The sequence below is a fragment of the Columba livia genome, chromosome 15 (genome assembly GCF_036013475.1).
Source record: "Columba livia isolate bColLiv1 breed racing homer chromosome 15, bColLiv1.pat.W.v2, whole genome shotgun sequence".
Taxonomy (NCBI): Eukaryota; Metazoa; Chordata; class Aves; order Columbiformes; family Columbidae; genus Columba; species Columba livia.
Genome location: NC_088616.1, coordinates 15,520,626 through 15,534,371, shown reverse-complemented (window position 1 = coordinate 15,534,371; position 13,746 = coordinate 15,520,626). Strand labels below are relative to the sequence as shown.

Genomic DNA, 13,746 nt, shown 5'->3' with positions numbered 1-13,746 from the left:
CGCGTAGAAGCAGCAAGGTATGCGGGAGTTGTCGTTGCCCCTTTGCTGCCCTCTGTAAGACACAGAAGCCTGACATCATCTCAGCTGGACAAACCATGGCACCTTATGAAAGCAGAAGGGAAATACAGCAGTGTCTGCAGGGTACAGGGAACTGTGCAGGAATGATGTTTCCTGCAGGATACTGAGTAGGTACCGTGTCCTCCCCATGGACATGGACTGTTGTCATCATCTGCATGGTGTCAGTGTTCAAAGTATGGTTTAGATTAAATTCATCATTTCAGATTGTTGCTATTCCACATTACCTTCATTCCCCTCTTTTTCTTCTTTATCAGTCAATGAAGGAGAACCCCAAATCTCCACTTCCCTGGTTGTTTTTTGCATTGGAGTTGTAGGTGGTTCGTTCTCAGGTAGATCTGTGAAGGGTCAGAGGACGTGGAAAAGTGATGTGCAATAGTGTTAACAGGATGATAAAACCAGGACAGCTGGGCAAAAACAAGTCAGGCAGGCAGGAGGGTTAAAGCACTGGTTCTTCTTATGGATTTTTATCTAGTCTGTGAGGAAGAGGCAGAGGGATCTCTCCTTGGTTCTCCAGAGACACGTCACAGCTGCAGCAGGTCAGGGACAGCAAAGGCTCCTCAGCCAGCCAGCTGCTTTATTTCTAACCTGCAGGATTCAAACCTGAGACTTCAGAAGCAGAACCGAAAAGGGAGATTAGAGAGCAGGCAAAAGGTAGAAAAGGGAAGAAGGAGAAACCTCCTGGATGTCTGTTATCTGCTGCTACAGGGAGATGAGTCGGGAACCACTGAGTACCGCTGCTCCCGTCCTGCCTCGCGGGATGCTCGGCCATGGCTGGTGGCGCAGCACAGACACGCAGGCGTACACCCACGCACACCCGTGTCGGCGTGATGCTGGGGAGGAGGCTTTCAGAATCCACAAAGATGAACGATTTTCCCTTCCGTGCAAAGCAACAAGACGCACTTCTCCACTCCCCAGTCATGTCCTGGCAATCTAATAAAAAGGGAGATAAGCCCCTCTTTCCTCTCTTACATCTCCTTAATGATGTCATTTCTTTCACACTTTGCAAAGCAAATAAGCCAGCAAACTACTTGCTTTAATGAACTGAAATTAAACTCAGGCTGCTGATAAAATGCCTTTTCTCCTTTCTGTTTTTGGGGAGGACTTGTCTGATAGGCAACATACAGGAAAGAAGACACACAGCAGGAGCCTTATTGACCATATTTGAATCATTTACCATCCCTCTTCTTCACCCCCGACACCTCCAATTAGATGAGGGAGGCACATGGGTGATGAGAAGGCTACAGGGGATCAGCCTGACAAGGTCCATGAGGGTCTGTCTCTGCTCTTTGCTCACAGGATGGTCCTGCTCCATTAGCTAATGCCCTCAGACACAGGCTGCAGCCCACAGCCTCCCAAGGGGGGAGTGACAAGAAACCTTCCTCTGCAAGAAAAAGGCTGGTTTGGCTCTGCAAAGCAATCCCAAACACAAGGTTGCCCAGAGACGATGGTTGGGTCAAAATGGGAGTAAGAGGAGACAATAAATACTTGCTAAAAATAATATGCCAGGATGCATCATGCCCTGCTGCCTGTGCTGTCTCGGTTTGGCAGGGATTCCCCTGTCTGCGGGATGTCCCCATGATGCACAAGCCCACAGAGGAGGACAGGGAGATGCTCACACCGAGGGCAAGCACTGCAGGGCAGCAGGCAAGGAAAGCATCCTCTGTGCCATCTTAAAGAGACAGCTGTGGCAAGCCACTGCTGATGGCTCTGCAGGACAGGAGTACCCTTGTCCCACACCCCTGGGGACAATGTGCACCCCCCCAGGAGGCAGTCTGAGGAGCCAGAGACCAGGCTGGTCCCTGTGGCAGAGGAAAGCAGGCACATCTAAAGTCCAGCTTGCAGCTGGAGGGAAAGGCTCCACCTGCAGCACAACACATCTGCTGGGATTTTCGTCTCCCACAGCCCTGTGAAGCGCTATCATTATCTCACGGTACCAGAGAGGAGACTGGAGCACAGAGAGGTTAATTGAGTTGCCCGGTGCCCTGAGGGATGTAGCAGCAGACGGCTCTCAGCCTGGCACTGCAGCCCGTGCTCCCCATCAGCTGGGGAGGCGGTAAGTGGGGGCACTCACCTGGAGCACCCTGGGGACCACAGTCCCTCTTCTCTTCCTCACTGCCTTCAAGGACTTGGCTACATCAAAATGGGCTGTCAGGTCCTGGTGAAGCATCCGAGTGAAGGGACAGCACATCCTTGCGAATGTGCTCCTGCCAGTGCAGCAGGTACTGTTCCCCAGAATGGGGTTACCCACAGTATCAGTATCACTGCGGTGATATAAGGGCTTCAGCTGGAGCAGCAATGTAAAAGCATGTGAATGTCTAGGTTTCTACCCCTACGAAGGAGGACACCTGAGATTCAGCTGCCTGGCCCTCTGCATCCCTTCCAACCAAGCCCCATTTCTAATATGCTTTTGAAAAGCCTGGTTTTGTTGAGCCTTCTGCCAAGCATAGCTGGGATAGGACAGCACCAGGCACTGGGGAGGCAGAGAGAGAGACCTGCAATACTGGAGCAGGGCCCCACAGAAGCATCATCTTAGGGCCGGTACATCTCACCCGCACACAACTGCACAACCACCGCAGACAGTACAGCCTGCAAGAAGGGTGTACCGCACACCCTGCCCTCCGCGGGGACCCTGGGTGTCTGGTGTTTGGGGTCCTTACAGCCTCACCTCCCCAGCAGCTGGTGGGCTGTCTGCTGGAGGACAAGGTGGCTGGAGAGTCTCGTGTGCAGAGAGCTGATGTGAGAGCAGATCTTGTTATTCATGTAATGGAAACCAAACTGTGCCACTAGGGAATAGACTCATTGCTCACAATCCAGAAAGAACAAATAAACTGTTTTACTGCTTATTATGACTGACCTGTTTACGCAGGTATAAACTGAATGGTTAACAGGGATCTCTGCAGTGAAACACAGTCTGCTTCATTGCCTGGTATCGAAAGTGGAAAAGAACCTGGTTTCTTCAGGACAAGGGTGAGGTTATGGCATCTGTCCCTAAACACCCCTTGACAATCAGCCTCATGGAATTTTCAGATGTGAAGCATCCAGCACAGTCTCTTCACTGCCTGGGCACTGAGAAATGGTTTGGAAACCAATTTCTGGGTTTATATTCTTTTGCAAATCCAATGAAAGACAATTCAGATGTAAGATGTGCCCCTGTCTCCTTCATTGGTGTCCAAGAAACCACCGGTTTCTACCAGCTGTGTTTTCGAGGAGTGCTGGTGGTGTCTTCCTTGTGTCCTACAGTCTGCCCTGGGACAAGGAAGACAACCACAGCTCCTGTTCCCAGTGCAAGTCCCAAGAAAGATTTTCCTAGATAGGCCATGATGTTTTCTCTCTATTTGTGGGCAACTCCATCTCTGCCACAACACCTCAGTACATCTATCCTACCAGGCTAGAGAGCTGTTTGGCAGCAGAGATGTCCGCGGATGATATTTTCAACCTCTTGTGGAGAAGCATGACCCAGGAGATGCTGATACGCATGCAGTCCCCTCCTCTCCACTTTTGCCTTCCTGTTTTCCTAAGAAATTACAAAAGGAAGTAGAAGCCATGTAGGTTTGTGTCTAGTGAAGACTCTTCCTGGTCTTCAAACCGCTGTTTCTTACTAGAGGGGAAATCTCCCCACCTCTCCATCATTTCACCCATGAGGGAGAGAGAGGTCTTGGAGATAGGCAGCAAGCCTCAACGGCAGACAAGATCATCGGATGGTGGACGATCACACTAGTGTGTTTTGTGGTCAAACAGTGCCCTGAAACTACTACTCAGGTTCCCAGAAACAGGACAGGCACTTGATGCTGAGCTTTATCCTAGGCGCCATGCAGCAATGCAGTCAGAGAGACACAGTATCCTCAGTCCGCATCCCCCTCCGTGGGCACCGCCACTGCGCACACCAGCACACGAGACAGTTAGGATTCCCCTCAGCAAAACGCTGCAGCATCAAATCTACATCAGAGTGAGTTGTCTAGACTTCACCTGCTCTCAGTGGAGAGGAACAGACACTTCTGGGGCATCACTCCTCTCCTCATAAGGTAGACACCTAAATAGGTCAGACGAACGGTGCCCTGGATGTACTTTGGTCTCTCCTCTGCCTATAATGTGACGCTGGACAACGTGCTCACAGGATGATGACCTGCATGGTCAGTGACCACCTTCCCTCATGCTGCCAAACACCATTGGCATCAGTACCCAAATAGACCAAAGGCTCCTTAAAAGGTGGTAGCCAGTTAGAAGGCAAGTGCCTGACGCGAAAAGGGTTGTTGGATGCATCTCCAACACCTCTAAACACTGTCATTCCTTTCAGTTTAGTTTGTGCTTGTGTTTTGTTTTGTGCAGGTGAGCTGAGAGACCAAGTGGGGACAGCCAGACCCACGGAGCCACGTGGCGATGGGGACCAGTGTCACGATGGGCAGCAAAAAGAAAACGAGGAGAGGTACTATAAGAAGTGAGAAGAAGGCTCGTCTGTAAGCCAGAGGGACTCCTCCGCACGAGCACCTAACTTCATGACTCCCTCCCTGAGATGCCAGAGACCTGGTGATGTGGGACCAGCCTCAGCCACCCCGGCCTTGGTAGCAGCCCCTGGCCGGTGGCTGCCGAGTACTGTGGGCACCGAGGTCTGCTTTCTCCACGGACGCTTCCCCCCTGTCTCCAAGCCATGAGGAGAAGGGAGAGGCGAGCGAAGCTGCCCAAGAAGCATTAGCCCACGTCTTCCCAGTCCCTGTCCCGCTCCCCGCTTCCAGCAGACCAGGAGCCCCTTCTCCTCGCCGCCCTTCCAGATGGCAGGTCGCCGGTGGGCCGCGACGTCAGCCCTCTGTGTCTGCGTGGCAGCTGTCTCGCTCCTGCACAGCGGTGGGGTGCGGGCAGACTGCTGGCTCATTGAGGGGGACAAGGGCTTCGTCTGGTTGGCCATCTGCAGCCAAAACCAGCCCCCCTACGAGTCCATCCCCCAGCAGATCAACAGCACCATCGTGGACTTGCGGCTGAACGACAACAAGATCAAGAGCGTGCAGTACGCCTCGCTCAGCCGCTTCGGCAACCTGACATACCTCAACCTGACGAAGAACGAGATCTCCTACATCGAGGATGGTGCCTTTTCAGGACAGTTCAACCTCCAGGTGCTGCAGCTGGGTTACAACCGCCTGAGGAACCTCACCGAGGGCATCCTCCGGGGCCTGGGGAAGCTGGAGTACCTCTATCTCCAGGCCAACCTCATTGAGTCCGTCACCCCCAATGCCTTCTGGGAGTGCCCCAACATAGTGAACATTGACCTGTCCATGAACAGGATCCAAAGACTCGACAGCAACACTTTTAGGGGCCTAAACAAGCTCTCTGTCTGTGAACTCTACAGTAACCCCTTCTACTGCTCCTGCGAGCTCCTTGGCTTCCTGCAATGGCTGGAGGCCTTCACCAACATGACGCGCACGTACGACCGGATGCAGTGCGACTCCCCACCTGACTACACGGGCTACTACTTGTTAGGCCAAGGCCGGACTGGCTACCGCAATGCTCTGAGCATGCTCTCTTCCCTTTGCACCGGTGGCTCCTACACTGTGATCCCTCGTTTTATCCCTCCCAGGTACCAGGTGACCACGGCGCCCTCTGAAAGCCCCTGCTCTGAGGAGGACTGCTCCTCTGGTGATGGCACGACCCCACAGTTTTCCCTCTTCACACCCATCGGTGAGACGGAGGTGCGCCCCAACATCCAGGTGAAGCACCTCAACCACAACTCGGCCGTCCTCACCGTGCAGATCCCTTACCCCTTCAGCAAGATGTACATCCTCTCCCAGTTCGAAAACGGGTTCTCCTCCATGATCACCAAGCTCAGGAAGAAGGAGGAGAACATCACCGTGAGCAACCTAGTAGCACAAAGAGATTACACCTACTGTGTAGTCTCTGTCCACCAATACTCCAAGTACAACCACACCTGTGTCACCATCACACCCACCAGACCCAGCCGCAAGGAGCCGGTGCCCACCCCTTCCACTGCCACTCATTATATCATGACAATCCTGGGCTGTCTCTTTGGCATGGTGATTGTCCTGGGCGTTGTGTATTACTGTCTCCGGAAGAGGCGCCAGCAGGAGGAGAAGCACAAAAAGGCTGCCGGCAGCATGAAGAAGACCATCATTGAGCTGAAATATGGGCCAGAAATGGAGACCACCAGCATCACCCAGCTGTCCCAGGGACAGATGCTGGGCGGGGAGACAGTGACCCGCATCCCCTACCTGCCTTCTGCTGGCGAGATCGAGCAGTACAAGCTGATTGACAGCAGCGAGACCCCTAAGGCCACCAAGGGCAACTACATGGAGGTGAGGACAGGCGAGCAGCCAGAGAGGCGAGACTGCGAGCTGTCCCTGCCACCGGACACCCAGAGCTCTGTGGCCGAGATCTCCACCATTGCCAAGGAGGTGGACAAGGTGAACCAGATCATCAACAACTGCATCGATGCCTTGAAATCTGAGTCCACCTCCTTCCAAGGGGTGAAATCGGGGGCAGTCTCCACAGTGGAGCCTCAGCTGGTCCTCTTATCAGAGCAGATCCCCAGTAAGCATGGATTCCTCTCCCCTGTCTACAAGGAAAGCTACAACCACCCTCTCCAGCGGCACCACAGCATGGAGGCGGCCCCCAAACGCTCCAGCACCTCTTCCAGCGGCTCCATACGGAGCCCCAGGTCCTACCGCTCGGAGGGATCGGGCCACAAATCAGAAGCCAAATACATCGAGAAGACGTCCCCCACCACCGACACCATCCTCACTGTGACACCAGCTGCGGCCATCCTGCGGGCAGAGGCGGAGAAGATCCGTCAGTACAGCGAACACCGGCACTCGTACCCTGGCTCGCACCAAGGGGAGCAGCATGACAGCATGGCGGGGCGAAAGCCTTCCATCCTGGAGCCTCTGACCCGTCCTCGCCCCAGAGACCTGGCCTATTCCCAGCTCTCGCCTCAGTATCACAACCTGAGCTACACCTCCAGCCCGGAGTACACCTGCAAACCATCGCACAGCATCTGGGAGCGCTTCAAACTCAACCGCAAGCGGCACAAAGACGAAGAGGAGTATATGGCAGCCGGCCATGCCCTACGCAAAAAGGTCCAGTTTGCCAAAGACGAGGATCTTCACGACATCTTAGACTACTGGAAGGGCGTCTCTGCCCAGCAAAAGTCCTGAGTCCTCACACAACCCGTGACTTAACACACTAACTGGACCAAAAGAAATCCGCAGCAGCTATTTTTATTCAGACTGTCTTTGAAACAAAATAAAATTAAAAAAAAAAATATAAAAAATAAAAGAGAGAACAAATTATGGAAATCTATAAATATTCTATATAATATATAAAGCGAGATATTGAAATGTCCTCACGTTGGTGAGACGTGCACCAAGTTTGAACACAAACTTTACAAAACAAACTCTTTCATTTTGATTTTTAAAAAAAAAAAAAGAAAAAAAAAAGAAAAAATGGAATATAAAAAGAAAGTGAAAGAGCGGGCAGAGAGCTGAGGTCTGGCGTTCCCAGTATTGCATTGCATGAGTCCCTATTCCGTGATTTTTGTGGATTCTTTGTGAACAGTTTGTGTTCTTTCTTCCTTCCGTTCCAAAATCAACAGCAACAAAAACAGCAACAACAACCAAAAAGAGACCAGAAAGAGATCTATCCTTTGGGCTGTTTTTGCAAACGGAGTCTTCCAGTTTAGACTTTTACCCGGTTGAAGGCCCGTTCACATTTTCACTCACTGAGAGGTTTTACCACACATTGCATTGTAAACTGAAGTCATTAATTGTACAGAGAAAATTTCTATATTTGCAATGTTTGCTGTATAATGAGAAAGAGAGAGGAGAAAAAAAAAAAAGCTATACTACATCTACTAAAAATATATATATCTATATATATCTATATTCACCTGTTTGTACCAGGTTTTAATCATGGATTTTAGAGAAAGAGATGGAGCTTGGTTTGAAGGACTGTTTTGTTGGTTGGTTGGTGGGTGGTTGGTTGACACAATATTTTTTGAAGGGGGGTGTGTGTTTGGGTTTTTAAGTGTTTGGTTTTGATTTCTCCCAACAATTGTCTGTGTCTAAGTTCTCATTGCTTCCGTGTTCATGAAGAAAAAAAGGCACATACCCGGAAAAGCAGAATCCCTCACCTTGTTCCAGGTGGGAGACCATCACCACCAAGAACAGGGAAGGGGATGAGAAGTAAAGGGCTCTTGGTTGAGCAGGTGCCACCAATCAAGGGGATTTCTCCTGCAAATTAAAAGCTATGTCATGTCCCGCTAAACAGACATGTCTGGAGAGCAGTGACCCTTGGGGTCAGGGGTGGTTTATCCCCTTATCTTGCAAGATGAGGAGCCAGCGATGGTTTAGCGCAGAAGCCCTCTTGCAGCTCTCCAGAGAAGAACATCACTGAGAGACGACACTAAACATTTACAGCTTGACCATATTGAGAGCATGGGCTCTGGCCTGGGGATCCTGCCCCTCACTCTTGGGACTTCCACCACCCTACGTCCTGCAGTTTCTCTCCTCCTCAGATAACCCCAAATGAAGCTGCAGCCTCAGGTGCTGCCCACAGGCCAGTCCAGCTTCCCTTGGGGAGCCCCTGAGCACCCCTTGGGACACCGCGTCTGGAAGGGAAGGAGGTGGTTTTGTGTCCGGTTCTGGTGTCCACCCAAGCAGCCACATGCCCCTCAAACATTACTGGCCAATGCATGTCCAAGACTCAAAAGCTTTTTGCTCCACCTCTAAAATACTCACAGATGATGCCCCGCTCCTAGAGTGAGGAGGAGTAGGAGGGTGTGAAGGCTGTGAAAGCAATCCCAGGCCATGCTGGTGGTGAAAGGACACAATTTTGCCCCAGTTAGCTCCAGCTGAGTCACAAGCCTCTGTGTCTCATTAGGGCCACAGTGGGGTTGGGGAGTGGTCTGCTCCCCCATGGGGTGCGTGGAAGCTCAGTGAGGCAGTGCAGTGTGGCAATGAGCTCCCCAAATGCAGCCCTTTGGGGTCCTGCTGCTTCCCTTGTATCCTGCTCACAAATCTCTTTGGATGGACATCCTTGGTCCTGACAGATGAGCGCTAGGGCCCAGAAGCAAACCATATCCCATCCTGTTATTTCACTATTTCAAAGTGATTTTGACAGGTATTCTTGCAAAAGGTTATGTTTGTTCAGAAAAGAGCCGAGCCAGGAAGACACGGAACAGGCTGGGAAGTGCAGAAGTTCATTCCCCATGCTTATTTGTGTAGACAACAAACCATTAGCAGGGTTTCATAATAAAAGGCAGGCAATTTCTCCAGGAATATATTCACTCTGCGTGAGCAAAGACACATTTCTCTGCCTCCTCCTGGTGCCCCACATCCTGCCCACAGCATGCAGCTTCCCAGGGCTGCATCTTCCAGTGAGCGGGACCTGACAGGGGAGCTGAGGAACACTCCACTCTTGTCCCATGACATTATGGTGGTTCCCTCCCCAAATTTCAGCTGTAGCACCTGGATCAAAGCAAACCCTTCAGCTGAACCCACCTTCTCTTGCAAACCCCAAGTGCCCCCTGGAGAAACAGGAGCTGGTCGGTGAGGATGGATGGGGGAAATGGTGGTGGGACCTCCTGGTGCTGTTTCATGGTCTCAGAGGGTTCCTCAGCAAGAGGCTGGGACGGTCAAAGGCAGTGGCAGTTCATGAGTTAATTTGGGCTCAGATGCACCATCGATGGCACTGACAGACACCGAAAGACTTTCCTCAGTCACTCCCCCGCATTGACACCAGTTCCCACACCAGTTTGGAAATGACACCATGACCATCTCCGAGGCTGCAAGAGCGATGGCACAACCAGCAGAGCAGAACCCCTCGCTGGGGAGGCAACAGCACTCAGCAGCATGTTCATCTCTTTACCTGGGGCAAGTCATTTTGCTCCTTTCTGCCTCTGTTTCCTCCTCTGCAAAATGCTTCCTTGTGGCACGGAGGGCATAGGCTGGCTGGGGAGGCTTAATTAATTAATTGCTTGTCTCTGAAGTCCGTTAAGCTCCTAGAATAAAAGCCACTACAGAAATGCAAAGTTGTTAGCAGCACAAAACAGCAGGGGCAGATGAAATCAAAGCCTGATTCTGTTTTCAGACCAGGATTTCACTGGTCATAAACCAACAGAGACTGACAGGGGAAATGTGATATGGCAGTGCTGGCCTGTCCAAATCAAACACTTCCCAGATGCAAACTCTGCAATTGGAGAAAAAGAGGGTTAGAAAAGGTCTAGGCCCCTCCATCTCCAAGGCATCTCTCCAAGGGAGGTACCTGCACATGCAGCATCCCATACCCCATAGTTGGTGGGACCTCACCATGGGTCTCAGAGACCTCCAGATGGCTCCTTGGGTGATGAAGTGATGGCCATGCTGCTGAGCACCTTGCAGCATCCTTGCCCTCCCTCCAAGATAGGGTGCAGCCATGGTCCACATCCTTTGGCATGAGATGCCACAAGATGAGCTGATGAAAAAGCCAGGCAAGGAAAGGCAAGAAGTCCCACTGTCCCCGAAAGCCACTGCCCCGTGCATGGATCTCCTGGGGTGCCTCTGCATAGGGCCTGGTGAGCTCTGCCCGCGGCATCCTCCGTCCCCCCGAGGCAGCTGCTTTACAGACCCCTCCAAGGGTAGAAGTAGAATTTCACCACCTGTGACATGTTGGGTGCTTTTCATCTTTATTTTGTCCCCTGTTCAACCATCGAAGCTCTCAAGCTGCTTCTGCAAAGAGGAATGAATCCTTCTCCAGCCAGGCTGTTCCTATTGCCCCAAATCTACTGAAAGTAAGAGAGTTCCCCACCAAGCAGAAAGGAGGGGGCACAGGAAAGACACATCTGAGTGAAGAAGAGAGGAGGCCAGGGGAAACGTTTCTCCCTCATTTTGTCCCAGCCTAAGGGGCAACGGGGACCAGTGGCCAGGAGCCAGCATAGAAAACGGCTGCCAGGGCTGAGAGCTGGAGGCTCTGGGATCCCACCTCCTACAGAAGCCTGGGCTCTGCCACTGGAGAGCATGAACAAAGGGAAGGGAAAAGTAAGAGAAGGAGAAAGATGAAAGGCAGGGAGAGGCGTGCGGCGCAGAGGCAGGAGAAGGCAGAGGCGGTGGGAGCAGCTGCGCCCAGCACGGGACAGGCGGCAGCCCCTGGGGAGCCCAGTGAAGGCATCGAGCAAAGCTGCTCTGAGACAGAACTTCTTTTTTTTAAGAGAGAGCAGTTGTTTCCCTGCGGCGATGAAACAGAGCAAAGGAGCAGAGACCTGTTGCTGTTTCTGCCACGCACTGCTCTGAGAAATGTTCTCGCTGGCTGAGGTCAGAGGGAGCCGTGGCTGCTCCTGGGAAATGCTCCTGGAGGGCTTTGAGGGCAGCTGCCCATGGCCACACTGAGCTGCCCCGTCACTGCTGTCCCCTCTCCAGGATGCCCCGATGAGCCCCGAAGGAAGGAGCACCCCTGTACCACAGGGTCCCCAGGCTTTCTGCAGGCACAGGGGGTGTGACCTGCACTGCTTGCTGGGCGGTGGGACTAAGGCTGCCAGTGCCCCTGGAGCCATCTCTCTTCCAGCCCTGCTGATGCTCATGGGTCAGCCCACACATCCACATGCCCAGGGCCACTGGAGAGCCAGGGGCAGAGCAGGGACCTGGGCACAAGCTCCAGCAGCCAGGGCAGCTCCCACTGCCTGCACGCTTCCAGCAACCCCAGCTAATCCCCCCTCCAAATGCTCCCCTCTGTCCCGCTTCTAGATCAACCCTTCCTTTGGGTTTTGGCGAACTGAGATCCCCATTGCCCAAGACCACCCAAACTCCTCACCATGGTGTACGCAGCGCTGCAGAAACCAGGAGCTGCAACACGAACCCCAGCAGTCACGCATTTTCTGCAGCCTGGCTGCCTGTCACGCTCCAGAGCAACACATCACCTCGTTTGCAGGAGAGGGGACTTAGCAGGGGTGGGGGACAGTGGGGTGGAGGTGTCCCCCCCCCACAAACCCTGTGGGTGAGGGTGGCCCGGGCAGACCACAGGCTGCAGAGGGGTGTGTTGCGGCGCTGCTGGCCCGGACCCGAAAGCAGCGGATCGATGAGGGTGATGGAAGCCAGCACGCACTGCGTTGGGCTATTTTTAGCGCAGCCGGCAGAGCAGGAGTTTGGGAGCCCAAGTCAGAATTTATTTCCATCTGTGAGTGCTCGTCACAGGGAAGATGGAGAATGCCCAGGTGCAGCAGATCCCTCCCGGCCTGTTTTGGGACTGGCTTACCTTGGCTTCGGCTCCTCTTCGGTGCACCCCATGTCCCTCTCCTCCGCAGTGCCCCGTGGGGACAGTGCCACCACCCCGAGGCTTGGAGCTGTGAACAGGTGGATGCACATGGACACGGGACAGGGACAGAGCAGAGGGGATGGGCTTCATGGGGTGAAGGGGTTATTTGGGAAAAACTGATCCTGCTTTAAATGTGCAGGGCATGTGAAGAGGTCTGTGCCAGGCAGGTGTGGGCCTCAGTGCAGTGGTGCCCCAGCCTCCTCCTCCAGTTCCTCCCTCCCCATTTACTCACCACAGGCTTTCCATCACGCAGCCCTAAGCTGGTTTTCCTGGGTGTCTGGAGATGAAATTGTTCTGTAGACAGAGATGTATAGCACATTTCTGTTCCTTCATCTCCAAACCGCTGCTGCCAGCCAATGCCCCGAGGCGCTGAAGCTGCTGGTGGGCATGGTGGGTGGTGCTGGAGAAACCAACCCAACAGCTGCTCCTTGGCTCATAGCAGTGATTTGGCTTCACTTGAATTTACTTACACCCTGCTTTTTCACACCTGCTTTGTGTCATACCCTTAGTTTTACCCCCAGCACACCCAGAAGGGCGGTAGAGATTTTCCAAGTGCTTCAGAGTTTTGCTCATTCCCACCTTCCTCCCTCAGTATTTAATGAAGGGAAAACATCTGATCCAGAATGAAGCCAGTTTTCTGGACTCAATTTCTTCTCTGCAAGGGATGAGAAGACAGAGAAGCATCAGGGATGTAGATTTTCACCACATGGGGAATAGCCAAGCAGGATGCTACTTTTCACTCTAGTTTTGCTGCCCCATCTTTTGGTCCAAACTGGATGTGAATGTGCCCGTTTCCCTCCCTGTGCGACTTCTCTGTCCCTGCAGAGTAACCAAAAGAGTCTGCCAAGTCTCTGAGTTTGCCTGTGTGTGTCTTTAAATAATTCAACAGGAACATTAATGACACGGGGTGCACTGTTGTTCCTGAATGTGCCGACCGCTTCTCACACTCCACCAACATCTGTTTTCTCAGGCTCAGCTCAGCTGTCTGGAAACAGCCATTTGCTGCTCACCTTTACTTGCCTCACCATTAAAGAGCTCATTAATGTTCTCCATCCTTGCTTTCTTTGGGACTAAAAGATTTCCATTTCTGTCTTTTGTCAGCTTTCTCATGTTTTATATCCTGTCCTCTCTCCACCGTGAAATGCCCCTTTCTAATGAGCTCTTCTCTCCTGGTCCATTTTTTCCATTAAGCTACACAAGCGCTGACCCCCACATTGTCTTGCTCATCTCCTGGGCTCTATTCTGGGTCTCTCATGTTCTTCAGTGTTTTCAGCTGTGAAAGGAAGCAATCAGCACCACATACAACATCCACACCTTCCTCCCACCCCACTCACCTTCCTTGCAGCTCCCCAGCCCTCCGGTCTGGCTCATCCAACCACAGGG

The 13,746-nt window shown here is 52.6% G+C and overlaps 1 protein-coding gene across 3 annotated transcripts in view; it reads left to right on the top strand.

Annotated features, from left to right (window-relative positions):
- ELFN1 (extracellular leucine rich repeat and fibronectin type III domain containing 1) overlaps positions 1-7,965 on the top strand; it is a 105,923-nt gene extending 97,958 nt beyond the window's left edge. For all 3 annotated transcript variants that reach the window (XM_065031472.1, XM_021290370.2, XM_005504518.3), the window contains exon 4: positions 4,405-7,965. In XM_065031472.1, coding sequence (XP_064887544.1) covers positions 4,845-7,235 — 2,391 coding nt within the window. In that variant the 5' untranslated portion in view covers positions 4,405-4,844 and the 3' untranslated portion in view covers positions 7,236-7,965. The remainder of the gene's footprint in view (positions 1-4,404) is intronic.
- Positions 7,966-13,746: the final 5,781 nt, after the last annotated feature.